This window comes from Trichosurus vulpecula, chromosome 9, assembly GCF_011100635.1.
Source record: "Trichosurus vulpecula isolate mTriVul1 chromosome 9, mTriVul1.pri, whole genome shotgun sequence".
NCBI classification, from domain to species: domain Eukaryota; kingdom Metazoa; phylum Chordata; class Mammalia; order Diprotodontia; family Phalangeridae; genus Trichosurus; species Trichosurus vulpecula.
The window spans coordinates 41,029,974-41,043,459 of NC_050581.1; the positions used below are offsets into that span (position 1 = coordinate 41,029,974).

The 13,486-nt window shown below is 39.9% G+C and overlaps 1 protein-coding gene across 1 annotated transcript in view; it reads right to left on the reverse strand.

Annotated features, from left to right (window-relative positions):
* Positions 1–13,486, reverse strand: part of SVEP1 (sushi, von Willebrand factor type A, EGF and pentraxin domain containing 1) — a 347,418-nt gene that overhangs the window by 14,287 nt on the left and 319,645 nt on the right. The window contains exon 45 of the mRNA XM_036739508.1: positions 1,853–1,948. Within this exon, the coding sequence (XP_036595403.1) occupies positions 1,853–1,948 (96 nt within the window). The remainder of the gene's footprint in view (positions 1–1,852; positions 1,949–13,486) is intronic.

Below are 13,486 nucleotides of genomic sequence, written 5' to 3' on the forward strand. Positions count from 1 at the left end.
AAAACATTTGCCAGCTTCCGAGTTTCTTAAGCAAGAAGAGCTACATTCTTATTGGTGAACCTAAATTTTACCTGGTCAGCAAGGTACTTGGCAGAGATGACTAATAACAATGGCAAATGTGACATACTTGGCCCCTTTATATGTGTGGTAGGAATGAAGAGGGCCTAGGGATTTTGTGTGTGTGTGTGTGTGTGTGTGTTTGTGTGTGTGTGTGTGTAAGGATAGGTATGTGTGTGTATGTACATATATATGTATATATATGCATATACAATATCCTATATTGTAGGAAGCAATGGACAGGATGGACAGTGTCTATATAAGGTTACTGGATTTGAAGTCAGAGGTCCTGGGTTTGAAACCTGGCTTTGTCACTTATTACCTATGTGACCTCAAGCAAGTCATTTAACTCCTTAGCCTTAGTATTAGCCATACAAAGAGTGGAGTATGGTAGATGATTCCTAAAGGCACCAATTATAAATCTATTGTCTAAGACCTTTATTACAAGCAGCTTTTCATAAGAAAGCTGTACTCTTCCCTTGAGTTGGATGGGACATGGATTTTAGATGGCTAGAATTTAATATCTGAAGCCAAAATTGCATTCCAAAGATTCCATAGCCTATTAGCTTATGATAGCAAGGTAGAATAGAACTACTGTTCATACATGTACCCAACTGCCTAGTTCAATTTTTTTTTTGAGGAGGTAAATAAGGGTTTAGATCTGTTAGAGATTAAGGGCTGGCTAGAGCTGTTGTTGTTGGTGGTGGTGCTGGTGGTGTTGGTGGGGGTAGTGGTGGTGGTGGTGGTGGTCCTTTGTTCTCAATGAGGTCAAAGCTGTAGGGAATTTTTGGCAAGGAAACTCCTATCATTGCATAAAATTACAGACTGGGCAACTTACAAGCTTAGAGAATTGCCTGGAGGGCACTGAGAGGTTAAATAATTTGCCCAGAGTCACATAGCCAGTATGTATCATAGCCAAGACTTGAACCCAAGTTTTTCTGACACCAAGGTGATTTTTTTCTTTTTTTCCAAAACACTTTGGTTTAAAGTTTTGAGTTCCGAATTCTAACCAACCCTCCTTCCCTTGACTCTCTTTTCCCCTCCCTGAGATGGTAAGCAATCAGATATAGTTTATATATGTGCAATTATGTAAAACATTTCTGTATGGGTCATTTTATGCAAGAAGATTTGAATAAAAGAAAAAAATTAAGGAAAGTGAAAAATAGCAAACTTCAGTCTGTATTCAGTAAATATCAGTTCAGATAGTATACCTCATCATGAGTCCTTTGGGATTGTCTTGGATCATTGTGCTGCTGAGAAGAGCTAAGTCATTCACAGTTGTTCATTATACAATATTGCTGTTATTGTGTACAACATTCTCCTGGTTCTACTCACTTCACTTTGTATTATTCCCTGTAAGTTTTTCTGAAATCATCCTGTTTGTCATTTCTTAGAGCACAATAATATTCCATCACAGTCACATGTCATAGCTTGTTTAGCCATTCCCCAGTTGATGGGCATCCCTTCAACGTCCAGTTCTTAGCCACCACAAAAAAACCTGCTACAGATATTTTTGTACAAATAGGTCAAGGTGGGTTTTCTATCTACTATGCTATGTTTCCTCTTCATTTTAATCACCAAACGAAATAAGTTACTGCAAAGATAACCTTCTTAGCTAAAAGACTCCAGACAAGCTCTCTGATGTTACACATACACACACACATACACACACACACACACACACACACACACACACCCTTTCCATGTGTGATGCTATTATGAGAGACACTCATGTTCTTCCCCTAGGCACATACACATATATCCTTTCTAGAGACTGTAAATAAAAGACACTCACGTTCTTCGCAAAGGCGTCCCATCCAGCCTTCTAGGCAGGTACATGCATTGGGCCTTTGGCAAACTCCTCCATTTTGACATGGGAATCTACAGACAGCTGTAAAAGACATGAGAATGACTAGAAATCAGGAGTAGTCATCAGAATCACCATGGCTAGTTTCCCATAACATGTCCTTAATTTTTGATTTTCAAATGAAATAAACTGTGTTAATAAAGTTCCAGATGGAACTTGACCATGTCGCGATTCTTATTGGCTGTTGGTATAGTATATCACTGCTTATCTCTATCCCTTGACTTAAGAAATCTCAGACCTAGTCAATTATCTAGTATACACAACTGGATGCATGTGGACACACACACACACACACACTCTCAACAATCAAAATTTCTGATGTCAGAGAAGCAGAAAATCAAGTCTCGAAGGGACCTTGGAAGGTCATTTAATTTCACCACTTTGTCTTTAAGGGAGGACTTTCAAACATATTACACTCTAGGGAAGACAATTTCATGGTCTCCCATTCTGTCCAGTTTTGCTTAGATAAGGTGCTGGCCTCAGCATCAGAAAGACCTAGGTTTAAGACCTCCCTCTTCCACATGACTCTGGACAAGTCAAGGGACCTTTCTGTGCTCCAAGTAACCCTGCAAATATAAGCTGTTGGATAGGTGTTGAACGTTAGTACAGCAAATTTATCACCTGCAGTTCTGCATACCAATAATATCACAAGTTGAGTTCAAACAACCCTGGCAGTCCTCCCCTTTCCCATCGCACTGCTCCCCTTCAATAAATAAGCAACACCTGAATCTTTCATGTCAAAGTACAGTATATATTTCATTTGCTCTTTTTATAGCACAGGTGGGGAATGACTAATTGCCAACACCTATATAGCAATTTAGATATAATTAAAGATGCTTTTGCCACCAAAGACTTTTCTTTAACCTAAACCATCATTTATCCTTTATGTTTCTGTTCCAATTAGGGTTTTTATGAGGGGTGGGGTGGGGAGAGAGAAGAGGGGAATATGAAATCAACATTCAACATGACCAAAAGTTAGCCTGTATAAGGCTTTCTCTACAATATTAGCTAGTACTATTGTTTATAAAATAGCTTTTTTCCTTTCTTGCTTTTAACTACAATTGATCATAAATTTTTTTACTTTATACTCATGTCTTTTTTTTTTTTTTGCTTTGTCTGTTTCTTGAAGGGGGGAAGGCAGGGCAATTGAGGTTAAGTGACTTGCCCAAGGTCACACAGCTAGTAAGTGTATCAAGTATCTAAGCATGGATTTGAACTCAGGCCCCCTTACTCCAGGGCCAGGGCTCTACTCATTGCGCCACCTAGTTGCCCCTATATTCAATCTTTAAAGAAAGGAAATGTGGCTGCAAAATGGGAGGCGGTATAGGGGGAGGCCTCCTCATGGTTGAGGAGTAAGGGGGATCCAAGTTCTTTCATTAAATAGATTCTGCACAAATTAACTCAGTGTCCATATCTTAAAAAAAAAAGAAGATGTTGGAGGACATTATCCTTAAAGCATTTCTTGCATCTCTACTGTTTTACATTTTGATTAGCTAGTTTTAATGATCATGAAAATACCAGCAGATAAATAAAGATAGGAGGAGGGGAGAGGTGCATGAATCAATGAAACAAACATTTATTAAGCATATACTATGTGCCAAGTATTATGCTAGGTCCTAGGGATACAAAGAAATATTCTCTGCCATTAAGGACCCCACATTCTTTTGGGGAAGACAATCTGTATAGTAAAAGTCTATGTTAGACACATACAAAGCAGTCACAAACTATTTTTGGTTAGGAAGGCACCAGCAGCCGATGAGACCTCTGGCAGAAGGTGGTACAAGCTAAGCCTCTTGAAGAAAGCTAGGGAAGCCAGGAAGCAGCACTGAAGAGGAAGCGTTTCCAGAGCATGCAAAGACACCAGGATGGAAGAGGTGAAGTTTGGAGTATTGTGCTGGAGGAATAGCACTAAGTAGGCCAATGTGGCTGCATTGTAGAGTGTATGTCGTTGTTTTGTTGTTTGCAATCATATCCAACTCTGTGACCCCATTTGGGGTTTTCTTGGCAAAGATACTGGAGCGGTTTGCCATTTTTTCTCCATCTCATTTTACAAATGAGGAAACTGAGGCAAACAGGGTTAAGTGACTTGCCTAGGGTCATACAGGTAATAAGTGTCTGAAGCTGGATTTGAACTGAGGTTTTCCTGACTTCCAGGCCTGGCACTCTATTTACTGCACCACCTAGCTACCCATAGAGCACATAAATGCGAGTAATGTGTTAAGGAGACTGGAGAGGTAGGAAGGGGCCAGCTTCTAAAGAGCTTTAAATGCTAAGGGGAAGAATTTATGATTGATCCTTGAGGTAAACTGGAGCCATTGGAACTTCAGTTTTTAAGCAGAGGCCAGTGTTTGATGCCTTTGCAATGCTCTTTGAACGGTCACCCCCTCCGCCACTGTGCCCCACCCTCCACATCCCCCCTTTCAGCCCTGAGCTACTTGCTTAAGCCTTCTTTCCTTCAAGAGTGCCCTGTGCTTTGAATATAGCTCTTGGCTCTCTCTGAGCTCTTCCCCAGCTCAAAAAACATCTCTTCTTAGACCAGAGATGTCAAAAACATAGCCCCTGGGCCTCTAGAGTGCAACTAAACCAGATTAAATTCTAACTGGGAATTATTTAACAAAATAAATAAAAATAGCATAAAACATAGATAATATCAATATGTGGTTTTCAAAGTCAATATGAAGCCCGCAGGGATCCTGGTGTGTGGTTTAGTGGTCCCTGCTTCTATCCGAGTTTGCCATCACTGTCCTGGACAGCTGTTTCTTGGAAAAGGTCTCATCAGGAGGTGTTAATGATAACATCAAAAAGGCAGATGTTTTACATGGGAAATACACTGGACCTAGATTCAGAAAACTCACCGATAGTAGATATATAGACAATGGAACAAATGACTTATTGTAACTAAGCTTCAGTTTCCTTATTTGTAAGACTGTGAAAGCACTTTGCCTGATTTATGGTACAAAGTTCTTGTTCTTGTAAAGATAGGAGATAGGGACCAAAATGCAATTTGCGGATTGTAAAAGATAAGGACCGGATGTATGATTTCATTGGCATAGGAAAATCCCAGGTGAGGAAGCTCCTTCTACCAAAGCAGATCCATGCTTCACTGCAGCTTATAGTATTACAGAGTGGCCTAAAATACGGGGAGGGCATGACTTGCTTAGAGTCACATAACCAATACACATCAAAGGTAAGACTTAAATCCAGGTCTCAGCGGCTTCAAGGTAGGCCCTCTATCCAATATGCTCTGTGGCCTTGCTGTGAGTAAAAAATATATGATTCTGAGTTGTTACTATTATTACTTTTAGTGACTCATTTTTAACTGAGTGCTTTACAAGGGGCAAAGTGTTTTCCTCAACATATAGGTGAAGTAGGTGACGCCTTTGTTACCACTTCCAGGGGTCACTGACACGTTAACAAAGGACAATACCACAGTCATCCAAAGGATCCATAGAGTTTCAAGCATCAGTGACACGGTAGCACACACACACAAAAGATAGATTTTCATCTTAAAGCAAGGCTTATTGCAATTCTGTCGTCCATTATTACTAGTGTCAATTTTTTCTTTTCAAATTATATCTTGCAAGTCCAAACTCTCATACTTAAATGAAATACATGAATTGTGAATTCATCATGTACAAATGGATCTCATGGGAATGTCATAGTGAAAGTGTCTTTTAAAATACCAATAGCAAAATCCCCTTGTAACATTAAGTCAGCAACAGCTGTAATTGGCATGATATATTTGGGTTATAACTGTAAGAGTGGATAGGTTAATAGTGAGCTTAGCATTTTCTCATCTAGATGTTGAGCAGGCTTAGCTCTGTCTGTTGCTCTATTACAATCAACATTTTTGCCAACAATTTTAGTGAAAATTTAGTAGAGCTTATCAGTTTTTTAGATTTACAAATGAATGGAAAAATACATTAAACACTTTCAAAATTGGTGGAGTTAGATATTGGAGTACATGTCAGAATTAAGATTAAAAATAATCTCAAAAGGCTGAAATATTAGGCTGAAACCAGCAGTATGATACGTACAGTTAAAAATATCAACTGACCAATGACATCACAGAGGGTTTCTGGGTTAGCAGTAGTTTGTATGAAAAAAAAGTTTTTTAAAAAGTTGTTTTAATTAATATGAGCCAAAATTATAATCTAGCTGCTAAAGACGTTAACACAAACTTAGGCTGAAGAAATAGGACAGTGTACAGATCATAATTTTTCTTGTGTTCTTTGACAAGGTTAATTCCATCTACAATATTACATTCACATTTAGAGGAATATTGATAAACCACAGGTTTCTCAGAAGAGAGTACCTAAGGATAATAAGGTATTTAGAAATCATGCCATATGAAGTATGGTTGATGGACTTGGGCATATTTATGTTGGAGAAGATAAAACTAATAAAACATTTGATATGTGTTTTTTTTAAAATTTATTTAATTAACATATTTAGTTTTCAGCATTGGTTTTCACAAGAGTTTGAATTACAAATTTTCTCCCCATTTCTACCCTCCTCTCCCACTCCAAGATGGCGTATATTCTTGTTGCCCTGTTCCCCAGTCGGTCCTCCCTTCTGTCACCCCACTCACCTCCCCTCCCCTTTTCCCTTCCTTTCTTGTAGGGCAAGATAAATTTCTATGCTCCATTGCCTGTGTATCTTATTTTCTAGTTGCATGCAAAAACTTTTTTTTGTTGTTTTTGAACATCTGTTTTTAAAACTTTGAGTTCCAAATTCTCTCCCCTCTACCCTTCCCGCCCACCCTCCCTAAGAAGTCAAGCAATTCAACACAGGCCACATGTGTATCATTATGTATAACCCTTCCACAATACTCATGCTGTGAAAGACTCACTATATTTTGCTCCTTCCCAACCCATCCCCCTTTATTGAATTTTCTCCCTTGACCCTGTCCCCTTTCAAAAGTGTTTGTTTTTGATTACCTCCACCCCCATCTGCCCTCCCCTTCATCATCCCCTCCTTTTGTTATCTTCTTCCCTCTTCTTTCCTGTGGGGTAAGATACCCAATTGAGTATGTATGGTATTCCCTCCTCAGGCCAAATTTGATGAGAGCAAGATTCACTCATTCCCCCCTCACCTGCCCTCTCCCCTCCTCCCCCAGAACTGCTTCCTCTTACCACCTTTATGCGAGATAATCCACCTCATTCTCTCTCTCTCTCTCAATGTATTCCTCTCTCATCCCTTAATTTGATTTTATTTCTTTTAGGTATCTTCCCTTCATCTTCAACTCACCCTGTGCCCTCTCCCTCTCTCTCTCTCTCTCTCTCTCTCTATATCTATATATCTATATATGTATATATATACACATATATATATATGTATATATACACATACATATATACAGACACACACACACATACAGACACACACACACACACATATATATATATATATATATATATATACACATATATATGCATATTCCCTTCAGCTACCCTAATACTGAGGTCTCATGAATCATACACATCATCTTTCCATGCAGGAATGTATACAAAACAGTTTAACTTTAGTAAGTCCCTTGCAATTTCTTTTTCTTGTTCTTTTTCTTGATTACCTTTTCATGCTTCTCTTGATTCTTGTGTTTGAAAATCAAATTTTCTATTCAGCTCTGGTCTTTTCACTGAGAAAGCTTGAAAGTCCTCTATTTTATTGAAAATCCATATTTTGCCTTGGAGCATGATACTCAGTTTTGCTGGGTAGGTGATTCTAGGTTTTAATCCTAGCTCCATTGACCTCCGGAATATCGTATTCCACGCCCTTCGATCTCTTAATGTAGAAGCTGCCAGATCTTGGGTTATTCTGATTGGGTTTCCACAATACTCAAATTGTTTCTTTCTGGCTGCTCGCAGTATTTTCTCCTTGATCTGGGAGCTCTGGAATTTGGCAACGATATTCCTAGGAGATTTCTTTTTGGGATCTATTTGAGGAGGCAATCTGTGGATTCTTTCAATTTCTATTTTGCCCTGTGGCTCTAGAACATCAGGGCAGTTCTCCTTGATAATTTCTTGAAAGATGATATCTAGGCTCCTTTTTTGATCATGGATTTCAGGTAGTCCAATAATTTTTAAATTATCTCTCCTGGATCTATTTTCCAGGTCAGTGGTTTTTCCAAGGAGATATTTCACATTGTCTTCCATTTTTTCATTCCTTTGGTTCTGTTTTATAATATCTTGATTTCTCACGAAGTCACTAGCTTCCACTTGCTCCAATCTAATTTTTAAGGTAGTATTTTCTTCAGTGGTCTGCTGGACCTCCTTTTCCATTTGGCTAATTCTGCCTTTCAGGGCACTCTTCTTCTCATTGGCTTTTTGGAGCTCTTTTGCCATTTGAGTTAGTCTATTTTTTAAGGTGCTGTTTTCTTCAGTGTATTTTTCAGTATTTTTTGGGGTCTCCTTTAGCAAGTCATTGACTTGTTTTTCATGGTTTTCTTGCATCCTTCTCATTTCTCTTCCCAATTTTTACTCTACTTCTCTAACTTGCTTTTCCAAATCCTTTTTGAGCTCTTCCGTGGCCTGGGACCAGTTCATGTTTTTCTTGGAGGCTTCTGTTGTAGGCTCTTTGACTTTGTTAACTTCTTCTGTCTGTATGTTTTGGTCTTCTTTGTCATCAAAGAAAGAATCCAAAGTCTGAGACTGAATCTGGGTGTGTTTTCACTGCCTGGCCATATTCCCAACCAACTAACTTGACCCTTGAGTTTTTCAGTGGGGTATGACTGCTTGTAGACTGTAGAGTTCTATGTTCCATGTTTGGGGGAGATGTGCCAGCTCTGCCACACCAGCACTACTCCTTCCCCAAGAACCCCCAACCCGGACTGGGCTTAGATCTTCAGCAGCCTGTGCACTTCTGCTCTGATCCACCACTTAATTCCTCCTACCAGGTGGGCCTGGGGCTGGAAGCAACAGCAGCTGTAGCTGCCCCACCTCCGCTGCCCCGGGGGCGGTGGCCGAACCTTGAACTCCTTCCACTCTGGCAGCTTTTCCCACTAAACTTCTCCTCAGTCTTTGGTGTTTGTGGGTCGAGGGGTCTGGTAACTGCTGCAGCTCACTGATTCAGGGCTCTAGGGCCCGCTCCTCCCGGCTCCTGGTTTGGTTGGTCTGCGCTGCTCATGCTGGGCTCCGCTCCGCTCTGCTCCCAGTTCCCAGCTCCCAGCTCCCAGCTCCCAGCTCCCAGCTCCATGTGGGATAGACCTCACCCAGAGACCATCCAGGCTGTCCTGGGCTGGAGCCCTGCTTCCCTCTGCTGTTTTGTGGGTTCTGCCGTTCTAGAATTGGTTCAGAGCCATTTGTTTATAGGTTTTTGGAGGGACTTGGCAGGGAGCTCACGCTGGTCCTTGCTTTCCAGCTGCCATCTTGGCTCCACCTCTAGCTACTCTTGATATGTGTTTTTAAACATTTGAAAGGCTGTCCTGTATTAGGGAGATTGCCAGAAGCAGAAGTGATCAAGTCCTCCTGTCTACTTTCCCCACTATTTAGTAGCAAATGCTTTGTAAATTGGTGGTTTTGTGGTTACCCAGTGGCCATGAGAACAGAAAGACAGTACCTATCTGGAAGCAAAGCCATTGAAAGATATTAGAATTATAAATAGCTAGGCCACAAACAGCAAAGTTATCAGCTTGGCTGCTGGTTTTCCATCTTCCCACACCACCATTCCTTGCCCCCAAATAATGTCCTTATTTAGCGCCTAGAGTTCCTATACCAGTTGAAATAGAGTAGCAAAATGTCCTCCTAGTTTCCTCCTTATGCTAATTTCTGAGTTTTGAGGCATGAGGAAGGAAGGAAACAAGCCTTTATTGAGTGCCTGCTATGCACCAGGCACCGTGCTAAGCACTTTACAAATATTATTTCATTTGATCCTTACAACAATCCTGGAAGGTAGGTGCTATTATTATCCCTATTTTACAGTTAAAGAAACTGAGGCAAATAGGATTAAGCAACTTGCCCAGGATCACATAGCCAGTAAGTGTCTGAGGCTGGATTTGAACTCAGGTCTTCCTGACTCCAGGCCCAGTGCTATATTTCTGTGCCAAGTAGCTGCTTCTGTAAAAGTAGGCTGTTTTTAGCATTGACAAGTGCAATTTTCCACACTGAAACACCTTGCATTTGTGAAGAGCAAAGAAAACAGGTAAAAGAGGACTTCTTTTGTTGCTCCGTATGGTCAAATTCTCTCCAATGGATGGAAATTGCATAATGAAAGATTTCAGTTTGACAGGAGCCAGTTTTCTGACAATTAGAGCTGTAGAATATTTTGCCTAAGAGTACACTGCGCTCCTTGTTGCTGGAGGTATTTAAACGGGAACTAAATGAACCAAACGGCAGAGTTGTTATAAAGGGAATTGTATAAAGGTGAGCTAGATGATCTGTAAGGTGACATCCAACTTATGTAGCCTTTTTATATTCACATAACATCCAGTACTGGAGAAATTAAAAGTGTGTGTGTGTGTGTGTGTGTGTGTGTGTGTGTGTGATTTAAGAAGGCATGTATTGCTTTGTTTTGAAGGTGGAGAGAGGGATATGGAAAGATAAAACACTTGTCCACAGCTTTTTCACAAGCCTTCTTGTTAAATCGGATAACATCTACTAAGAAGGCTATGTGCTGTGCGCTGTCAGCCCTATTCATTCTAAAAGAACCTATATCAAAGAAGAAATCTGTTGTTGCTTTCATCAAGTAAATCAGAGGCTCATTAATCATTCATCGAATCATCCCTTCATTCAAAAAATTTCCAGCCTTTGCAGAAGGGAAGAGTGATCATAATATTGTAATGGCCCCTTTGAAAATTTAATCCAGTTTGCCTCAACAAGCATTTATTGAGTACCTGTGATGCACTAGGCACTGTGTGAGCTGCTCCAGGTGCAAAGACAAAAATGTGAAAGTTCCTGCACTGGAGCTTATGTTCTACTGAACTGATCTGTTTCTCACTTTAGACAAGAGAGGAGAGAAAGTAGAGCATGAGAATGTAGAGCAGCAGAGGATAAGGTGGGATGCTGGGTGAGAAGTTGTTGGGGTGTGCAGATCCTACTGATAGGTCACATCGTTCTAGTCTTGTTGGTCTCATGAGAATGAACAATGGGGAGAAAGAAACAAAATCTCCTTGCTCTATCTCAGTTCGAATAAATATTGTGGAAGAAAAAAAAAGAAAATTCTGGATATTGAGCCTTCTGTTGCGATTAAGTGGGTCTAGACTCTACCCAATAAACATGAACTGCCTCTGTGCCTCCATTCATGCTGACTCTTCTTGAAATGCAGTCTCTTTTCTACTTTCTCTAATCAATTCCTGCCTATCTTTTAAGGCCCAGCATAGATCTCCCCTTTCCTAGAAGCTTTCCCTGATTTTTCTGGCCCTCAAGAATCTCTGACTCTCTAAATTTCTTCAGCATTTAGTTGTCGTTCAGTTGTTTCAGTCATGTCCAACTCTTTTTCACCCCATTTGGGGTTTTGTTGGCAAAGATAATGAAGTGGTTTGCTATTTCCTTCTCCAGATCATTTTACAGATGAGGAAAGGGAGGTAAACATGGTTAAGTGGCTTCTCCACGGTCACCCAGCAAGTAAGTGCAGATATGAACTCAGGTCTTCCTAACTCCAGGGATGGTACTCTTGTCTACTGTGCAACCACAGCACTTACAATCTGTACAAAAATTCAACACAACACTCACTGTCTTATTTCCTGTTATGCTCTATGTATGAGTCTGCTCTCTCTAACTAGGCTCCTAGTATGACCATGTATTTGTCTTTTATATTTTCCATAGCACCTAACATGGAATTGCACTCATAGCAGGTGTTCAAGAAATACACAAGGGGTTGATAACACAAGGATCTCTTTAAATTAATCCAAGAATATAATTTCTTGAGTTTGTGAAATGAGAGAAAGTAAGAAAGAGTGTATGTAGCCTAGTTGATAATGGGTTTCATTTTTAATTCTGACACTGGTCTATTGTGTTATCTGTGAGGATGATTACATCATATAACCACTACCAATGGCTCATTTATTTAGCTCTCTCCCTAATAGATTTCTATGATATTGGTCCATACAAAAAAAATTATCTCCGTTTTATGGATAAGTGAACTGAGGGGTGGGGAAGATAAGTATATTGCTCAAGACCACACAGTTAATAAGTATTAGGTTCATGATCATTCTACTCAACCAATCTGTGTGGTCCATATGTCTGATTTAAGCAGAAGCTATGCAAAAAATGACCAAATCAGGAAGAATCACAAAAATTTGCATAAGTTTCATTCTCTATAGCCTATCTAGGATATATAGCCACAAAGGGAACTATGAATCACTTGTCCCATTGTTTACATGGCTGTAGGATGGTCCTCCTAATGATCTGTTGGTACTAGTAAAATTGGTCATATTAAGCATATATCAACCTTGCCCTTGAACAAATTTCACATAATAGGAAATGTTAGTTATGTGTTATGGGATTCAGTCATTGATGAAAGGCTTCGATGATGTAAAAGTAACCGGAAAAGTTGCCCTAGACCATCTGGCATTTATAATACTCTCAGCTGTTATGGAATGGGATGAATAAAAACAAGATTTGTGTAAAATAGTAGTGCAAACAGATCGGTAGTAAACCACGTAGTGCAAACATGACAATATGAGTCTAAGCTCACTGATTGTTCTGGCCAGGTTGGAAAGGTAGCTAGTCTTTGGTTTTGCAAGCTGATGGGCAATCATCATCCCACGTTTCCTAGTTGCAGCATGTCTATACTTCAGTACTTAGATTTAGCTTTTAAAACCCTTCCCAACATGAACCCAATCTATCTGACCAACTTTATTGTATACTACTTCCTATCAGTGGTGGGATTCAGCCGGTTCACACAGGTTCAGTGGAACTGGTACCTGATTTTAGGTTTAGTTCCGTGAACCAGTTGTTAGCAGGGGCAGGGCCTGCGCCCACGAAGTCAATGGCGAGGATGGGTGGGCCTCAGCTTGGTTCAGTGGAGAACCACTTGTTAATTTATTTGAATCCCACTGCTGCTTCCTATACTCTGTGGGCCAGCCAAATTGGGAAGGGAATAAGCATTTATATAGCACCTAGTACACGCCAGCCACTGTGCTAAATGCTTTGCAACTATTACCACATTTGATCCACACAACAACCCTGGGTGGCTGTTCTTATCCCTATTTTACAGTTGAGGAAATTTTGGCAAGCAGAAAACTGATCTTGTTGTTTTTCCCAATGAGACTCCATTTTCTACCATAGCAATGACTGTCCTCCATCCTTGGAATGCACTCTCAACTTGCCTCTGCCTCTTCAATTTTTGTATCCATCAAAATTCTATTTAAGTGTCACCTTGTATATGAAGCTTTTCCTGAGCCTACAGGAGCTAATGCTGCTCCCTTAATTTCTCTTGTATTTTATGCATATTTATTTATATACATGTTGTCTCCTCAACATAATTTTTAAAATTTAATTTTTAAAAATAAATTTTATTGTTTTTAAGAGATAAAAATCAATTTTATTTCTCTCTCACATCCCCTTTATAGCCCTTGGAAAGAAAAAAAATGAACAAATATTCCTTGTCAAATAAAACAAATTC